This window comes from Dendronephthya gigantea, unplaced genomic scaffold, assembly GCF_004324835.1.
Source record: "Dendronephthya gigantea isolate DGI-Jeju-01 unplaced genomic scaffold, DenGig_1.0 000070F, whole genome shotgun sequence".
NCBI classification, from domain to species: domain Eukaryota; kingdom Metazoa; phylum Cnidaria; class Anthozoa; order Malacalcyonacea; family Nephtheidae; genus Dendronephthya; species Dendronephthya gigantea.
This window is the reverse complement of record NW_021163080.1, coordinates 227,772-247,500: the sequence shown is the minus strand read 5'-3', so window position 1 is coordinate 247,500 and position 19,729 is coordinate 227,772. Positions and strand designations below refer to the sequence as shown.

General features: G+C 34.4%; 1 protein-coding gene across 1 annotated transcript in view; it reads left to right on the top strand.

Moving 5' to 3' along the window:
* Positions 1-6,718: 6,718 nt before the first annotated feature.
* The window catches only part of LOC114531264, a 30,405-nt gene continuing 17,394 nt past the window's right edge, over positions 6,719-19,729 (top strand). The window contains exons 1-22 of the mRNA XM_028552903.1: positions 6,719-6,826; positions 8,535-8,882; positions 11,800-11,865; positions 14,072-14,128; positions 14,645-14,701; positions 14,987-15,037; positions 15,132-15,173; positions 15,316-15,357; positions 15,440-15,481; positions 15,762-15,803; positions 15,882-15,923; positions 16,017-16,058; positions 16,161-16,202; positions 16,301-16,342; positions 17,276-17,326; positions 17,424-17,465; positions 17,608-17,649; positions 17,736-17,777; positions 18,085-18,126; positions 18,205-18,246; positions 18,340-18,381; positions 18,481-18,522. Of these exons, the coding sequence (XP_028408704.1) occupies positions 8,663-8,882; positions 11,800-11,865; positions 14,072-14,128; positions 14,645-14,701; positions 14,987-15,037; positions 15,132-15,173; positions 15,316-15,357; positions 15,440-15,481; positions 15,762-15,803; positions 15,882-15,923; positions 16,017-16,058; positions 16,161-16,202; positions 16,301-16,342; positions 17,276-17,326; positions 17,424-17,465; positions 17,608-17,649; positions 17,736-17,777; positions 18,085-18,126; positions 18,205-18,246; positions 18,340-18,381; positions 18,481-18,522 (1,132 nt within the window). The 5' untranslated portion in view covers positions 6,719-6,826; positions 8,535-8,662. The remainder of the gene's footprint in view (positions 6,827-8,534; positions 8,883-11,799; positions 11,866-14,071; positions 14,129-14,644; positions 14,702-14,986; positions 15,038-15,131; positions 15,174-15,315; positions 15,358-15,439; positions 15,482-15,761; positions 15,804-15,881; positions 15,924-16,016; positions 16,059-16,160; positions 16,203-16,300; positions 16,343-17,275; positions 17,327-17,423; positions 17,466-17,607; positions 17,650-17,735; positions 17,778-18,084; positions 18,127-18,204; positions 18,247-18,339; positions 18,382-18,480; positions 18,523-19,729) is intronic.

The window sequence follows — 19,729 nt, the reverse complement described above, 5'->3', positions numbered from 1 at the left end:
ACACACTGAATGCATGCATGCAACATACCTGTAACTAAATATACTGAATGAACTATGCTTAAACAATGATTGAATTCAGTTTTAAATTTTTTCTCCTCCACCAACAACCTCTGTACATGATTCGCCGTGTTGTGAATATGTCACGACGCATCCAATAAATTTATAATGTCTGGAACCGGATAAGCTCGTGGCAACAAGAATCTCGTCCAAGTACGCCTTACTTAGAAAATTGCGATTGCGTTACTGTTATACCATCTTAGAAAAACAGGAAATACAAAAATGCTTTATGATGAATTTTGAAACTTCCAAAGCAGATATAATACCGAGAATCCTTCGTTCCAAATTCTCAGAATCACATATACATAAAAAACACTGCATGATAAAAATATTCACTCACTTAAACTGTTAAACAACCAAACATGCATGCTCTATCTAAAATTCATCAAATCTATTTAATTAAGAGTGATTTTATTGAATTCGTTTTAAAACCCTATATACTCTAATGATGAACCAATTCAATCCTTCGGGAAGTTAGCTATTATCTAAAACGCGGTTAGAGAATGATCATGTGTGCCGTCAATAGCATATAGATTCCACTCGAATTGCGTTACCGTTCCCTTCTTAGAAAAACTGGAAATGACTAGAAGATTGCTTGCATGATGAGAAATTTATTTCAAAATTGCATTGCAGATAAAATAGTGTGCATTCTGTGCATGTCTGCCTTCCAACTTAACTAGATACACTTAATAACCTACACATGCAGCATCGCAAAGACATATAGCTTCGATTCCTGCCGTAGGACCGTATGTTCCTAGCTTGAATTCGAAATGTGTAGCACGTCCGCTCGAAATTAAGACCATTAACCCAGTATATTTGCATCCTGATATATAACAAATGTTTGTACATATGTCACAAATCGTCAAGAGGCTCTATATATAATATATATTATATATATATATATATATATATATATATTAATATATATATATAATATATAATATATATATATATATATATATATATATATATATTGTATGCAATTAAGAGGCTGCGGTTCTTTTGCAATTTAGTTGAACTGAATTAAATAGCTATAGAGCATCATGTATATTACATAATATGACATAGCTAAATGTAACATTATACAATACTATTTAGCTTTATTCTAAACGAGGATTTCCGATGTATAACTCCGTCCCACATTGAGAAAACCTTCTTATAAATATAGGTAGTCAAAATCTAGCAGGCAAAACGACCATTGACCCCTCAAGTAAACACACTGATAAGACAAAACATTGCATGCAATTTACCTGCATGTATCTAAATACTGAATGAACTATATTCTTACCTTAATTATATTCAATCTCACTTAATCTGATCGTCTTAAACAATGATTGAATTCAATTTTAATTTTTTGTTCTCCTTCACCAACAACTTCTGTGAATGATTCGCCGTGTTGTGAATATGTCACGACGCATCCAATAAATTTATAATATCTGAAACCGGATAAGCTCGTGGTAACAAGAATCTCGTCCAAGTACGCCTTACTTAGAAAATTGCGATTGCGTTTTACTTACTCTTATACCATCTTAGAAAAACTGGAAATACAAGAATGCTTTGATAATGAATCTTAAAACTTCCAAAGCAGATATAATACCAAGAATCCTTCGTTCCAAATTCTCAGAATCACATTTACATAAAAAACACTGCATGATAAAATCATGTGTGCCGCAGGGGCGGCGGAACAGGGGGGCTAGGGGGGCTTTAGCCCCGGAGAAATAAAAGGGGGAGGGGCTTAGCCCTCCCAAAAATTTTATGAAGAATGTCAGAATCACAGATTGGGAGAGCAAATAATAATACAAACTACGTTAACATGAAGTCAAATTAATGCTCGCCGGCGTATAAAATGCTAATAAGAACTTGATATCCTATAATATTATTAAATCATAGTTGTCTTTAACGGCAGAATATTCGTGGTTGTACATTGTTATTATTTTCGGACCGTCATTTTGTTTGGAAATTATTTTGGGAAATGATTTTTCAAATGTAGAAGATAGAGCTACACGCACTGTGCCATTTTCAGTTTGTGTTTGAAACTGAGCGGCAAGTAAGACTCTGAAATGGTAATTTCCGAAGATCTAGAGCATTGAAATTCCAAAACAATTTCGCTCAGCGCCAACCACGGTGGAGCTTCATGAAATTAGCCCCCCGTGAAATTATGTTCCGCCGCCCCTTGTGTGCCGTCAATGGAATATAATTTGCGCGTTACCGTTCCCTTCTTAGAAAGACTGGAAATGACTAGAAGATTGTACATGTTTGATGTTAAATTTATTTCAAAATTGCATCGCAGATAAAATAGTGTGCATTCTGTGCTAGTCTGCGTTCCAACTTAACTAGATACACTTAATAACCCACACATGCAGCATCGCAAAGACATAGGTTCAATTTCTGCCGCAGAAACGTAGTCGTCAAATATATTTCTGATCAATCTCACTTAATCTGAGCGTCTTAAATATTTATTGAATTCAACTTGAATATTTTTTGTCCTATACCGGGACCAACCACCTCCGTGCATGACTCACCGTGTTGTGAATGTGTCACGACGCATCCAATAATTTTATGTCTGCAATCGGATATATTAGCTCGTGGTAACAAAAATTTCGCCCACGCCTTACTTAGAAAATTGCCATTTCGTTACTGCTCCCATCTTAGAAAGACTGAATAGATTAATGCTTTGCTGATAAATTTTATTATTTTTTTGTAAATCAGCAGCGGGCGGAATCCTAGCATTTCCTGCAATCTGATTGGCTGCAGCAGCGGGCGGAATTTTACGATATCTTGACCACGGTCCGCGGAATCCTGGCAAAATTTTAAAGTCAGGCTAGTTTGTTTTGGAAAAGGTTTTTAACAATGGATGATAGTTATCACTCGGAAAGCGAGTTTTATTATCTAGACGAGCTTGTAAATACCCTAGAAAATGTTAGCGAAAATGTAGAAGAAAACGTAAACATGGACGAAAGTGACGAAAGTTTTATGGACAAAATCGCACAATCGTTTTATCCCCACGACGTCTCAATTTGACAAAAAAATAAATACGTTATTTACCGTTTAAGTCGGACCGGATAGAAAAATATTTTCCCTCGGCCTCAAAAACGTCCCTCGGCCTTCGGCCTCGGGCCGTTTTTGAGACCTCGGGAAAATATTTTTCTATCCGGACCTCCTAGCCGGTAAATAACATATATAAATTCTCGAAGCAGATATAATGCCAATTATCCTTCGTTCCAAGTATATAGCCAGCTAACACTGATAGAAATTATTCACTCACTTAAATAGCAAAACATTAATTCGATTCCATACTCTATCTGAAATTCGCTAAATTTATTTATTAAATAATACGCAGTGTTTTATTGAGGAAGCGCCATCTTGAAAAGCGATAATAACAAATGTGCGATTATCGTGTTTGATCCACCGATCTGGAATCAGGAAGGGGGATAAAAGAGTTTTCAAAAAAACATTTATTTCTCGTGTTCAGAAAGATATCTCACTCGTTCGATATCAATTTCAACACTCGAAATAAATTCCGTATTTCCGCGCATCCATGTATTATTCTCTATTTAACTATGAGTTATTTTATTGAATTCGTTTTAAAACTATATATACTCTATAATTATAATGATGAATCAATTCAACCCTTCGAAAAGTTAGCTATTATCTAAAACGCGGTTAGAGCATGATATACATTCCACTCGAATTGTGTTACTGTTCCCTTCTTAGAACGAGTGCAAATAGAAGAATGCATTGATGATAAATTTTGAAATTTCCAAAGCAGATATAATACCAAGAACCTTCGTTCCAAATTCCTGGAATCATACATAATACATAACACTGAGAAAAAAATATTCACTTACTTAAAACAATCAGAAATCAAAACCGACAGTAGCAGCCTTTCCTCTCAGAGAGCGACGATAGCGAAATAGCAAAAAACGAGGTGTCCCGAGTGGACGGCGGTACTGCTTCAAAACGTATCGACATTTCGCAGCACTCTGTGAAGCAAGTGTGCGAGATTTTGAACGAATTGGGTATGGACAGATATATTGTTAAGAAATTGGTATCGTTCGAAAGCGGAAGCTCTCCTCTTTCGAATGACACGATTTCGTGGCGCTATGTATTTTTGTTCAGGAGATATTTGAGTGCGAACGAGCGGACTTGAAATTCTTGACATTTGATCCGACACCAATGAGTTAAACTACTTGCGTTACTGTTCCCTTCTTAGAAAGACTGGAAATGACTAGAAGAATGTTTTGATGACAAGTTTATTATAAATTGCATCGTAGATAAAATGCCAAGTAAGCCATCTGTGTGACCGCCTTACCATCTTAATTAAATACACATAATAACCTACACTGCATCGCAGACCTATAGGTTCAAATGTTGCGTATGATCGTTTACGAATATTTCTTATCTGTTCCTGGCTTGAATTCGAAATGTGCACGACTTCCGCTCAAAAATAAGACCATTAATCTCGAATATTTGCGTCCTGATAATTTATATAACTAATGCTTGTAAATAATTATGTCACAAACAATAAAAAGACACCTGTATTGTAAGTGCGATTAAAACGCTGCAGTTCTTTTGGAATTTCAAGGAATATAAGGCATCAACGCGGCACATTACATAATTTATATGACATAAATGAAATATTATTAATTTTATAATAATTATATAATATAATTAGCTTTATTTCAAACGAGATTTTCACATTAAGAGAAAACGTTATTAAATATAGGTAGTCAAAATCTGGCTAGCAAAATGACCATAACTTCATGGTCGAAAATACCGAAAAACGGTATACCCGACCATGGTCGAATATACCGAAAACGGTATAATGGTGATATGTGATATGACTGATATCAACAGTTTTGGTTTTTCGAGACAACCTGTATATCCCATGTAAACTAGTCTGAATTGATGTACAAATTTGCCACCATAGTCGAATATACCGAAAAACGGCATGTTATGGATGATTTCAATAGTTTAGGGGGTTTTTGGGACACCATGTATAAAAAATATAGCAGAAAAAAATCAGCAATTAACAGTGACATGTCGAAAGTTAAGGCGCTTGAGTTGTATAAATTTAAATATTTCCATCCTTATTTGTAAAGTGTAATTATTGGTAATAAAATTCATTTGTGGGTACAAACAAACTTTAATGCCTAAAATAAATAAATAAAATTGCTTAAAATATATAAAATGCTTATTTCAAACATTTATACACTTGTGGATCCCAACAAGGTGCTTCAGGCATTCAAAATCTGACTATTACATTGTTATGGGTGGTTTCAATAGTTTTGGGTTGTTTGGAACACCCCGAACAAGGTGTATAAAAAAAGAACTCTAATTTGTATGCACGAGGTCATACATTTCAATTTGCTGTGCTACTCTTTCAACAATACTTTGGCAATTTCCACTTTGTGTGAATTCGAATCAAACTTGTGTGGAATTTCTCAAAGTATAATGAAATAAATGAAGAGCATAAAGATTATTGTTATTAGAAAAAGAATCTCATTCATGCAAGTAAAACTTATACTAAAAAGTACGTCATTAAACGTTCTAAACAATGCAATCAATCTATAATAACTACTAACCTAAAATTACTCAATATATTATTATGAGTAGCTACATAACAGGGAGGATTTCGTTTTAGACCAATCAGAAAATTTGTTTACATTTTCATCAAGCCAATCATAATGCATAATTAAATCTTGATTACCCCTTGTGTCTATCGCATGCAATATTAAAGATGAAAACTGAAAAGATCAAATCATTGTCATGCAGAGTACAACCGTGGTAGGTTGTTGACTACAGAGTACTACAGAACTAACTAAGTAACAGTTGTAAAGCGGAAACTTACGTAACAGTCCCGTTTTGTCGCTCAAACCACGATATATCATACATATTTATGTTTATATGACTACAAAATTTAGGATAAAAATACCTCTTAGTCTGCCTCCAAAATGTAAAAATCCAACTGAGTAAAAACATGATCTACCCAAAGTTTAGCAGCTTCAAATCGGAACTGGTTATTGCGTCATGTATAAATCTCCAATTAAGTAAAAGGTTGTTACTATTGTTTTTCTTTCTTAATTATCTTGAATGCTGCTAAAGTTGTGAAATTTATAATCAACTCGGTCAGGATCGTAATTCCAAGTGAGGATTCCCTATTTTGAAATAAAAACATGAATGGGGACCGTTGTTAATTTCCAAGTCAGAATGCGCAAAAATGCAAGTTTTCTAATCATTAACGTAACAGCATATGCAAGTATTGCTCAAAGCCATGCTACACGCCACGTATGTATGCCCTTATTGTGAGAGAAAGAGGCACATTCATTTGAAAACGAGAATTTCGTATTTATATGCTTGTTGTTCCCATATGTATCCTGAGACAGCCTTAAAATATTAGTTACAGTGGATCTTTCTTTAAAAACCTTAACTCTTTGTCACATGCAGTGGCGTACGGGAGACGATAATTCATATATTCATGTTATGCAAGATTAATTTCTTTTCAAATCTATTGTCTTTACAGTTCTGTTAACATGAATTTATGAATATGTGCCTCCCCCAATTATCGTCTCCCGTACGCCAATGGTCACAGGAAATTTAACTTCAATTATTGCCAAGTCATCGATTCGAGCACGAACTTCCTGTCATAGATGCAACTGAGAACTCGGTTGAAGTTGTGTAGGTACACAAACTACTAACAATGCATCAGCCGATGATGGTTCGTATAGATTAACGAATGTGAAAGACCTATACGGTGGCAAGCTAACAGGTGAGCTTTAAATCAGAGAATTGATCAATTTTAATGCCAAATTTGAGGATTTTGTGACATGAACTTCGAGTGATGTATTATGTTTGTCTACGGAAGTTAATATGAATTCTATTCTACTATGAAATCACTACTCAGTACTATGTTTATGTTGCCCATTGCAAATAATTATGTAGCTCCAGTGTTTTGCCACAATTTTGTGCCTTAATTAAATGCTTTCAAGTCAGAAATTCTGACCCCGCAACCATATATGCTCCTATCTGGTATGTGAAGGAAGTGAGAGCCAACTAGTCAGTTTGGTTGTTTGGTACAACTTATTAATCGATATATCTGTACGATATTTGGCACCACTTAAATGTATCACGTTTAGTCGTTAATCTATGTGACATCAATGTGGAAATAAGCGGTCCTATGTTTTATATAACTCGTATATAATCGATTATTTAATAAATTCCACAGACTACCTATATCTATCGAGCATATGAGAAAACCGCGGAGAAAATTTTAATAAGTAAACGATGTTAGCGACTTCAGTTGGATTAATATTCTTGTAAGTTTGCATGGTGACATCAATATAAGTAAATTAGCTTGTAGGTAGGTACATCACGTAAGTATTTAAATACTTACGTGGTGTACCTACAAGCTAATTTACTTATTCAGTTGGATTGCCTAATAATAGGTTATAATAATAGGATGAGAAACACGAGTTACTTCATCGAATTTTATTTGCTACAGAACTGTTTCGTATGCCAAGCGTTATGCTTGCCACACTCATCAGGTAAATAATAAGAACTTACTGACTGAGAGTGAGGTCTGTACGGTAAAATATCAAACCGAGGTCGTGCCGTATTGACCGAGCGATAGCGAGGTCAATACACCAAGACCGAGGTTTGATATTTTACCGTACAGACCGAACAGTCGAAGTTAGTAAGTTTTTTATTATATGGCATAATTCATGCAGACATTGTAATGATTAATCTCATCCGGGCACACGACACCAAAACATCGGCCTAAAGTGAAAAAAACACTCTATTTTGTAAAATATAAATTTATTATTTTTATTTCAAATTCATTATTTTCCGTTTAAGAATTTAATCTGTTTTTCAGTTTAAATTTAGTCAGTTTTTGCCGTGAGTTTTGCCTTGTTTTCACAGGGCAATAAGAATTGCGTATTGCCCGTGGGCAATACGGGGAAATCCGGACCTGTCAGCAGCCAATCAAATTGCAGAATTAACCAAAACAAACGCTTGCCATATAATAATAAAATATTATTACTACAGCACAACGACTATATACAAGAGACGCATAATTATTAGGTCATGTTACATGTAATTGGTTACTATAGGGATTCTGCGTAGGATAGATGTGGCAGGATAATCATCGAAAACCACCACCGGAAACCATCAATCAACGCCTTTCAGAAATTTATGAGTGTGGCAAGAAGTAACTCGTGTTTCTCATCCTGTGTTATATCGCTCTGCGCAAGCATTGAGCACTCTGTCCGGACGATTTTGTATGCGTTAGTTTCTGTCATCATGATAGTTTCTATCACAACATTTATCATATATATAAATTTTGTGATATACATATATATATATATATATATATATATATATATATATATATATATATATATATATATATATATATATATTTATATATATATATATATATATATATATATATCCGTTAACGCCTTAATATATTGCAGGTGGTTTTAGGGCTGTGCAGCACGAACATGCTTCTGTTGATGAGCATCCGAGTTGTTGTCTAAGGTTCCTACATGCACTGAACTATATCAGTTTTCAATTCGTGGCGCATTATATTTCACACAGCTTTATGGACGACCAAGGGGATGACGTTATTCGGGGGCAGAATGCGAGCTGTAGCCAGACACAATATAAGGTTGCAATTGAATCACGTGGATCAGGACCCACTTACATAGGGGATGGTACGACGGTGAACGTTAATAAAGATGAAAGGAGAACCATACAAATTGGAAAAGTATCTGTATATCAAGTTCATATCGATCTGCCTTCGAAAGCTGGTGATAAAAAAGGTATATGCGGGTGTGACTAAAGAGAGAGCTACCTCAGAGAGTTCTCAGAGTGTACCTATAGGTATGATTTCGTAGAGTTATATTGGGACCACGCCTAAAACATGCCAATTTTCCAGAACGATCATGCCCAATTTCTTAACTCTCTATAGATGTTCAGTTGAACTAACATAAGAGAGTTGTGTTTGACGTAACACTCTCTCGTTAACGTTATGAAGATGTTAGGAAGTTGACCTCTTTTTTACCTCTCAGTGTTCACGATTCTGACTATGTCAAAGATAGTTATTTCAGTTTTGGGAAAGAAACTCCAAATCTTAATTCATGCAGCTGTAACTTTAACAATTCACGCTATTGAAAGTCTAGTACTAACACAATGAAACAAGTATATAAGTTGTTAACTGTTTGCATTTCTGTTTGAACTTTAAAACTATGACAATACAAAAAAGCAATATCTAACAAACGCGCGTGCATTACCATAAATTATTTTCAAAATGAGAATGCGTACTCTCGCTTGCGTACTAATATAAAGTACAAAGATCTAACCTAAATAATCAAGTGGTATAAAGAACAGTCTTTTTCGATGTTGCTTAGCATGCAAGAAGGGCAGCTCGTTATATCACACTTATATTATAGCATCCTCTGGAAATTGGGTTGAACGGCATCTAATTAAAGATCGTTTAATATTTCACGTTTAACTTTAACTGGTAGATAATTCTAAATAGGCTTGATAAAACTCCGATACAACGCAATTTCTAAAGTGTATGGATTTTATACGGTGAATAAGAATTTCATAAACGTTTTGATAAAATCGGTGGTGTCACAATTCATTGCCTTGTTTCACTATGTTAGTAATAAAATTCCCACCGGCGTGAACTGTTCAAGTTTCGAATATATTAAGATTTAGAGGTTTTTCCTAAAATTGAAATAATTTCCGTCATAATTAGAATCGTGAACATGGAGAGTTGAAAGATGATTGTTGACTCTTCAACATCTTCATAATGTTAGCGATAGAGAGATTTACGTCAAACATAACTCTCCCATGTTAGTTGAAGAAACATCTGGAGAGTTAAGAAATTGGGCGTGATGGTTAAGGGAAGTGCATGTGATTTGGGCGTGTTCCAAACATAACTCTCTGAAGTCTTAACTCTCCGAAATAACTCTCCGCTTTATAACCCTTTGTTTATAGCTGGGTCCCGGTATATACTCACTTTTATTTTGTTTACTTGAACCTCAAAAAATCCATGAGCAAAAGGCGTGACAAGTGTAGCAATTTGCAAAACATTCTAAGTGGACATATAGACAAATTTAAAATCAACCTGCCTTGAAAAATTGCTGCCTTGTTATATTAGAATTACATAAGGCACGGGCAAAATTTAAATTCAAACAACTTCTATATCTTACATATTGCAAGATATAGAGAATTTCTGAATTTCTGGTGCATACCAGCCACCTCCACAAAGCTCAGATCCATGGGTAAACAGAGGCATTATCAGGCTGTTGAACAAAAGGTCTAGCTGTTTCGTTGGTACACCATGATGTCCAGAAACACGCATTATATACACCTAGCTTGAGGTGGCTTTTCTTATCATTTCATCCAATTTTAAATCCCATTTATTAGGCAGGTCTTCTAAAATTCCTAAGATTTTCAACCATGGTTTACATTTAATATGGGTAAATACAGCAGGTAGAGGAATTGAGATGTTGCTATGTATGACCATTTCGTACGTCTTAGTCATGTTTAGTTGCATTCCATTTCTCTGAGACCATTCATTGATGTTGTTAAGTTCAGTTGCTGACGTGTCTTCACAATCATTTCCAGGAACTGCAATGTTAAGTCGTCTGCAACTTTCACTAATTAGTTCCTAGTATGAACTGTTTTGATGTCGTTAACCATAATAGAAAGTAATATTGGGCCTATTACTGTCCCTTGAGGAACACCTCTACTGGTTTTCACATACTCTGTCGTGATTCCATAACCCTTTACTCTCATTTGGCGATCTCCCAAGAAACTTATTATCCAATTGATAATATATATATTGGTTAAGAGGAATCCTTTTCAGTTTATTGCATAGAAGGTGTGGGACACTGTCAATAAACGCTTTATACTGAAATCAAACGAGAAGACTCTCACATATTTGGCGTCTTTTTAAGTAGATGAAAGTAGATGCATGTTCACATAAGTCATACAGGGGATCAAGTAAATCGTCAGCATCATATGGGTGTATGGTCAGGAGTATGGTAGACGGCTGCAACATGAAAGATGCTATTATCAGTCGTGATTTTGCCCCATATGCATTCGACGTTGTTTTTTGAATTTGGCAGCAACTATCCATTTTTCAGTCATTTCGGCATATAATTGCTACTCCGCCCCCACGACGACTCGATCTGTCCTTCCTTAAGATGAATTAGCCAAAAGGACAACCATGTCTCAGAAATGAAATAAATGTCGGTAGCATTATTTTTCAGATCTGCATATAATGCTGGAAGAGCGTCTGGTTTTACAATTGCTCTTGCATTTAACACTCGACATTTTGGAATTTGTTGTGGTTTACTTGGTTCCTTTACAACCACTTGCAGAGATTTTCAGTTGCTGAATTCAGTTGGGAATGCTGATTGTGTTTATGTGTTCTTTTGAACTGTGACGTGAAATTTGAACTATTGGACTAATTTCTTACCTCGGCGATAAAAAGGACATTTTCTAAAAGAGCTTACCGCTAAAATTAGTAAAACTGCCAAGTTTGGCTACGAATTTATTCAAGTATTAGTAAATATTATTCAAGCAATTTATTCACGTTCGCCCCCTTTTGAGCACTAAAATGATCTTTTTCGAGATATGTTGATTTTCTCTCTCTTTTAGGTACTGAAGTGAAATTCTGTTACAAAGAATGCAAAAATATAGTTTAATTTCCTCTTTGTATAGGATTGCCTCCCGATAGTACCGTTCAAAATTTGGTTAGAGTTTTGGAACAAAAACAGCTGAATGAGGGTATACATAGACTTTTTTCAATCCACTCATAAAACTTTATTTAGAATATTTCTATTTATTTAGAATATTTTAATTATTTAGAATGTTTACTTAAACGAATCGTTAACATCTATTAAATTTCAATTAGATAAACAATTACTGATCATTATTTAAAAATAAGGTAAATTTCAATAGCTTTTAAGAGAAGTTCCATAATAAGCATAACTGAACAGTCTATAGGAGCAAAGCTATATATATTATTATATTATATATTATATATTATATTATATTATAATATATATTATATATATATATATATGTATATATATATATGTATATATATATGTATATATATATATATATATATATATATATATATATATATATATATATATATATATATATACATAACATAGTGAGGGACATAACATAGTGAGGGACTATATATATATATATATATATATATATATATATATATATATATATATATATATATATATATATATATATATATATATATATATATATATATATATATATATACATATATATATATATATATATATATATATATATATATATATATATATATATATATGCATGAGTAAGCAAATAGCTACCCACACCTTATCCTACAAACGTGTGTAATATATCTGCAATTATGTACATAATTAGGGATTAGGACTCTGCTCGGCATGTTATTATAATCACTTGTATCAAGATACTCCTACTGTAAACACCACTATTAATATCTTTTACATGGTGGCAGCGGTAAAACAGTTTGAACTTAACAAGAAACATAGCTATCGCCATTTGTGATAAAGACAGAGAAAACAGAAATATGAATAGAGATTACCGACGGGACGAAGTTCATGCACGTTTGGAGAAGAAACAACAGAGACAAAAAACGTATTATGACCAGCATGCTCGTGATCTTCCTCAAGTAATTCCAGGGCTAGAAGTTCGAATTCAAGATAACAGAACCAAGGAGTGGCAACAAGGTACAGTACGGAGGCTATGCCAGGAACCACGGTCATATGTGGTAGAAAATGAAAATGGTAATTGGCTACGGAGAAACCGACGGCACATTCAGGAAGTAATTGAACCTGCACCAAGATGTACTTTAGATGTTGCATTAGATTCGTCAGTGAGAGCGGCGGAGCCTGGAAAGAAAGCTGGAGTGGAAACTGGAGATGAACTTGGACAAACTGCAGGCGAGACTCGACAAAAATTCTATAGAACTAGATCGGGAAGGACAGTTCGCAAGCCTGAGAGATATGGACAATATATATTAACAATTAGAAATAGTAGTGCATGTTATTAAAAAACCTTCATCGCCAATTATATATAGTGCTCGAGGACATTAGGTTATAGGTCATATAGTAGCAATATAAAGTGTAATACAGTTGTCAGCTTTTAAGAAAATGTAGAAGAAAAGGGAGATGTAATATAAATTATGTGTAATTATGTACATAATTAGTGTCTCTGCTCGGCATGTAATTATAGTCACTTAAATCTAGATACTCATACTGTAAACACCACTATTAAAATCTTTTACAGCATATAACAAATTAAGGCCATAAACCATGATAGCATAAACCATGATAGCATGTGCTACAACGCACTGTATTGCGTAGGGGAAATGACTTGTAGTTTTATAGCTTCTTCTCCTAGCAAGCATATAAAGCCAGAGCACAAACCTTTAAGGCATGCATTATTCATAAGGCATTAGCCTGAATAACATCGCGATGAAAAGAAATACCGAGGGGCACGCAAATACTGAAGAGAGACAAGAAGGCAAAATTGAATAGCCATACACCTGACGATGCTAATTTAAGCTGACAAATGTCAATACACATCTACATGGATTTCCAACTAGAGAACTATTCGCTGTTTAAGTTATCAGTCAAGCTATAGAACTATGTTACTCAGACCAGATAAGTTATGTATTAAGAAATATGCTAATGTTAATCCACTTCGTTAAGTTTAAATTACTATAGTTCACTAAAAGTTTAAAAATGCTCAACACTATTCTCAGTTTTTGTTTGTCTCAATGGCGAACGTAACATCTTTTTTAGACTATAACCTGCATTCTTCTAATTCATGTTTCTTGCATACTAATTTAGGAGAAATCATGCGAATGTAGGAATAACTTGTTTCATTAACAATAGCAATAATTGTGATGGAATGTATTATAGTGTTTTTAGTTTACAGCTCCTTTTTTTAGTCTCATCGAGCAATGACGCATGTGATTTTGAAGACTATGACGATGTGTTGGAAATGGGTATATCTTGAAGATTATTATTGTGTTTTTCCTGAGCTTATTTCGATGCGGCTTGACATTAGGCACTTTGAATAGCGTGTGTATAGACTACAGTGCATGAAAATAAGGTCAACAAGCGACATATTGAGATTTTAATTATGTTTATAAGTTTTGCTTATGAAAAAATGACTCAAATTCTACAGGATTAGAAATATTAGCTTTTGATGGGTTTTGAAAATATCTGATGCAAGTAAAGACCACATGTACAAATCACAATCACTGGCGTAGCCAGCATCGATAATTGGGGGGGTCCATATTCATATATTCATGTAAAGAGACTGTAAAGACAATTGATTTGAAAAGAAATTAATCCTGCGTATCACGAATATATGAATATGGACCCCCCCAATTATCGTTCTGGCTACGCCGCTGATCACAATGTCTTTGTATAGTCGTTACAGTGTGAGAGTGCACACTGATTTGAATAGCAAATTTCTAAAAGCAAAAAAAACGAACTAATAGTTGCTTTTTTTCCAGTGGATAAAAACGATGGATATTTGCAACCAATGGGGGAGAGCGTACGAAGAAAAATAGGTATATGACATTTGATAGCCACATATAATAGTAGTTTTAATAATAGTAACCAGTAGCGTAGCCAGCCCGACAATTTAGTCATGCTATGCTAATATTTTGGCGTTCATCGACTGTGAAAACAATGAATTTCTAAAGAAATGAATAATGGTAATAACATAAAATTTGCATAGCATGACTAAATCGTCAGGCTGGCTACGCCACTGATAGTAACAAGCGAGTGCAATTATTAGCCACAAAATATTGTGGTTACACTTTCTCTTATATAATATTTCCGCATTTTCATAGAAACCATTAACAATCTTGGTCACAAAGCAGAAGCAGAAGTAAGAAAGAAAGGTAGATGAAGTAATAGCTCACATTATCATATAGCCACAGAGATAAAGCATGGGTCACTTTCTATAATAACATTATCCTATCTTTTTTATAATAGGGACTGTCGATCTTGGTTGCAAAGCAGAAGTCAAAGAGAAAGGTAGATAAAATTATAGCAACGACAAAAGCATTAACTTCAGAGATAAAGGTGTTTTTCTTATTGCTTTTGGCGGTGTTATGCCAAGCCACACCAAGCATTGTAATTGTAATTTTTATTACTTCACATCTTCGCATTTTAATAGAAAATTTAGATATTGATCACGAAACGGGAGCTGAATGGAAAGGTAGAGAAACGTTTTGGCTACAGAGCATTACTTTGTTAAAGCGAAAAAGGTGGTCATAATTTTTTATGTTACATTTTAATAGAAAAAATTAATCTTCGTCACGGAACAGAAGTAAAAACGAAAGGTAAATAAATTATAATGAAGCAAAATAAAATACGGAGTACAGGAGTACATGATCTCAACAGAGATTTTTAAGTAGCAAAATAAAAGTAGGTAAATGAAACTACTTCGCTATCACTATCTTAATCATATGTGTATGGAAGTATTTGGTTAAGTTTGGTACAAAGTGCTCTATTTTAGTAATGCCACTCCTCCCCGCTTCTAAATGGTTGGTGCGCTTGCAAAACGCTTGCCACAGAGATAAATGTAGTTACACATTGTCACATTTTCGCAATTTTTATTAGCAACTCTTGATCTTGGTCCCGAAGAGGACGTAAAAAAGAAAGGTAAGTCAAAACATTACTCAGCTACGGTGATAAAGGTGGGTATACTTTTTCTTATATCAAATTTTCACATTTTGATAGAAAACCGTGATCTTGGTCACGTAGAAGACGTAAAAAAGAAAGGTAAATAAATTTTAACCACATTAAGGCATTACTTAGCTGCAGAGAGTAAATTGGTTATGCTTTTTCCTAAGTCACATTCTCGCATTTTAATAGAAACTCGTAATTTTGGCCACAAAGCAGAAGTTAAAAAGAAAGGTGAGTACAATTGTAGCTACAAAGCATTACGTATATAGTCTAGGCGATAAAGCTATGGTTATTCGTTTTATTGCATTTCACATTTTCTTCACATTTTAATAGAAACCATCCATCTTAGTCACGGGGAAGAGGAAGAACACAGAGGTGAATTAAATTATAGTTATATATAATTAAATTATAGCCACAACAATAAAATTGGTCGTTTATTCTTTCATTATATCACATGTTCGCATTTTTACTAGCAACACCTGTTCTTGCTCACAAAGCAGAAGTTAAGAAGGAAGGTAGGTAAAAATAAGGGTGATTATTATATACTACTTGTCAAAGTATGGTGCTCGTAGCGTTTTATTGGTCGAGAGCGAATCACGCAAGGGTGACGAAATTTGATGTCGCTCGCTCGACCCCTGGAGAGGGAGATAACGCATTATTTCCCAGAGGAATAACATATTTAATCAAATGCAGCGCAACTGGACATACGACCTTTACACTATTTCTCTATTCGAAATTGTCTTTTATGAATGAATATTTCGCTGTTTATCTTGTTGTTTGGTTTTCTTTGACCACAGTCAATAGAATATACATGCTTTGGCGACAAGATAAAAGTACAATACAACTCATTAACTATGTTATTGTCTAGGTTTAGGCAAAAAATGGTTTCTTTCTTGTCACGTGTCTATTGTATTTAAGCCAAACTTACTAATGGCATTTGTCTTGCTAAGCTCCTCAACCTTGGCCTGATTGCTATTGGTTTATCTGTGCATAATACAATAGACATGTGATGAGAAAGGTACAATTTTTTGCATAAATTTACCTCAAAATAGTTGAGTTGTATGAATGAGTTGTATTGTAGTTTTACGTGATCTCCAAACCATTTAACTGTGCTTTGACAAGTGGTATATATAATACACAACAGCGTAGCCAGCCTGTCGATTTGTACCGCTATGCTAATATTTTGGTGTTCACTGACTGTGAAAACAATACATTTCTAAAGAATAAATAGTTATAATAACTCGAAATTTACATAGTGGTACAAAATCGTAAGGCTGGCTACGCCAACAACCAACGGGGGAGAGCGTACAAAGAAAAATAGGTATATTAAATTCGATAGCCACATATAATAGTAGTTTTATAATAATAGTAACAAGCGAGTGCAATTTTTAGCCACAGAAATATTGTGGTTACACTTTTTCTTATATAATATTTCCGCCTTTTCATAGAAACCATTAATAGTCTTGGTCACAAAGCAAAAGCAGAAGTAAGAAAGAAAGGTAGATGAAATAATAGCTACACAGCATTACCTAGCCACAGATATAAAGGTGCATGGGTACACTTTCTATTATATAACATTATCCTATTTTATAATAGGAACTGTCGATCTTGGTTACACAGCAGAAGTCAAAGAGAAAGGTAGATAAAATTATAGCTACAACAAAAGCATTAACTTCAGAGATAAAGGTGGTTTTCTTATTACTTTTGGTGATGTTATGCAAAGCCATACCAAGCATTGTAATTGTAATTTTTATTACTTCACATCTTCGCATTTTAATAGAAAATCTGGATATTGATCGCGAAGCAGAAGCTGAATGGAAAGGTAGAGAAACGTTTTGGCTATACAGAGCATTACTTAGCTAAAGCGAAAAAGGTGCAGTCATCATTTTTTATGTGACATTTTAATAGAAACCCTTAATCTTCGTCACGGAACAGAAGTAAAAACGAAAGGTAAATAAATTATAATCAAGCAAAATAAAATACGGAGTACAGGAGAACATGATCTCAACAGAGATTTTTAAGTAGCAAAATAAAAGTAGCTAAATGAAACTACTTCGTTATAACTGTCTTAATTCATATGTGTATGGAAGTTTTTGGTTAATTTTGGTACATGTGATTATTATTATGAGAAAGTGCCCTATTTTATTAGTGCCCCTCCTCCCCGCTTCTAAATGGTTGGTGCGCTTGCAAAACGCTTGCCACAGAGATAAATGTAGTTACACAATTTTTATTGTCACATTTTCGCATTTTTTATCAGCAACTCTTGATCTTGGTCCCGAAGAGGACGTAAAAAAGAAAGGTAAGTCAAAACATTACTCAGCTACGTTGATAAAGGTGGGTATACTTTTTCTTATATCAAATTTTCACATTTTGATAGAAAACCGTGATCTTGGTCACGTAGAAGACGTAAAAAAGAAAGGTAAATAAATTTTAACCACATTAAGGCATTACTTAGCTGCAGAGAGTAAATTGGTTATGCTTTTTCCTAAGTCACATTCTCGCCTTTTAATAGAAACTCGTAATTTTGGCCACAAAGCAGAAGTTAGAAAGAAAGGTGAGTACAATTGTAGCTACAAAGCATTACGTATATAGTCTAGGCGATAAAGCTATGGTTATTCGTTTTATTGCATTTCACATTTTCTCATTTTAATAGAAACCATCCATCTTAGTCACGGGGAAGAGGAAGAACACAGAGGTGAATTAAATTATAGTTATATATAATTAAATTATAGCCACAACAATAAAATTGGTCGTTTATTCTTTCATTATATCACATGTTCGCATTTTTTTGAATTATAGCTACAAAGTATTACACACAGAAATAAGGGTGATTATTATATACTACTTGTCAAAGTATGGTGCTCGTAGCGTTTTATTGGTCGAGAGCGAATCACGCAAGGGTGACGAAATTTGATGTCACTCGCTCGACCCCTGGAGAGGGAGATAACGCATTATTTCCCAGGGGAATAACATATTTAATCAAATGCAGCGCAACTGGACATACGACCTTTACACTATTTCTCTATTCGAAATTGTCTTTTATGAATGAATATTTCGCTGTTTATCTTGTTGTTTGGTTTTCTTTGACCACAGTCAATAGAATATACATGCTTTGGCGGCAAAATAAAAGTACAATACAACTCATTAACTATGTTATTGTCTAGGTTTAGGCAAAAAATGGTTTCTTTCTTGTCACGTGTCTATTGTATTTAAGCCAAACTTATACTAATGGCATTTGTCTTGCTAAGCTCCTCAACCTTGGCCTGATTGCTATTGGTTTATATGTGCAAAATACAATAGACATGTGATGAGAAAGGTACAATTTTTTGCATAAATTTACCTCAAAATAGTTGAGTTGTATGAATGAGTTGTATTGTAGTTTTACGTGATCTCCAAACCATTTATATTGTATTAACTGTGCTTTGACAAGTGGTATATATAATACGCAGTAGCGTAGCCAGCCTGTCGATTTGTCCCGCTAAACGCTCATGGTGAAAAAATACCAGTTTGAAAAAAAATACACCTCCAATTTTGGCTAAGCCTCCAGCGTATAGGGGAAGCCCTGTTTCTCAAAACTTTACTGATGGCAATGTCGCCCTGCGCTTGCCCGCCAAAGTCAGCGCCCTACATGGCAAAGCCCCTGCGTGAGATTTTGAATACAGAATTGTTTCGACGTCATTCTGAAGCATCTAAGGTTGTATTCAACAGTAATTTAAATTTTAAAACGTTTAGTTTAGAAGTGGCCTGAAGATTAATGCATTAATGTATTTCTCGTATCAGCAACAATAACGTGACCCCCTCCCCCCTATCCATACTTACCCAGGAGTGTTTGACAGCATTATTCTTTTGTTGGGTTTCCATAATAAATGTTCTATAATAAATTTCCCCCTCGATATTTCTCA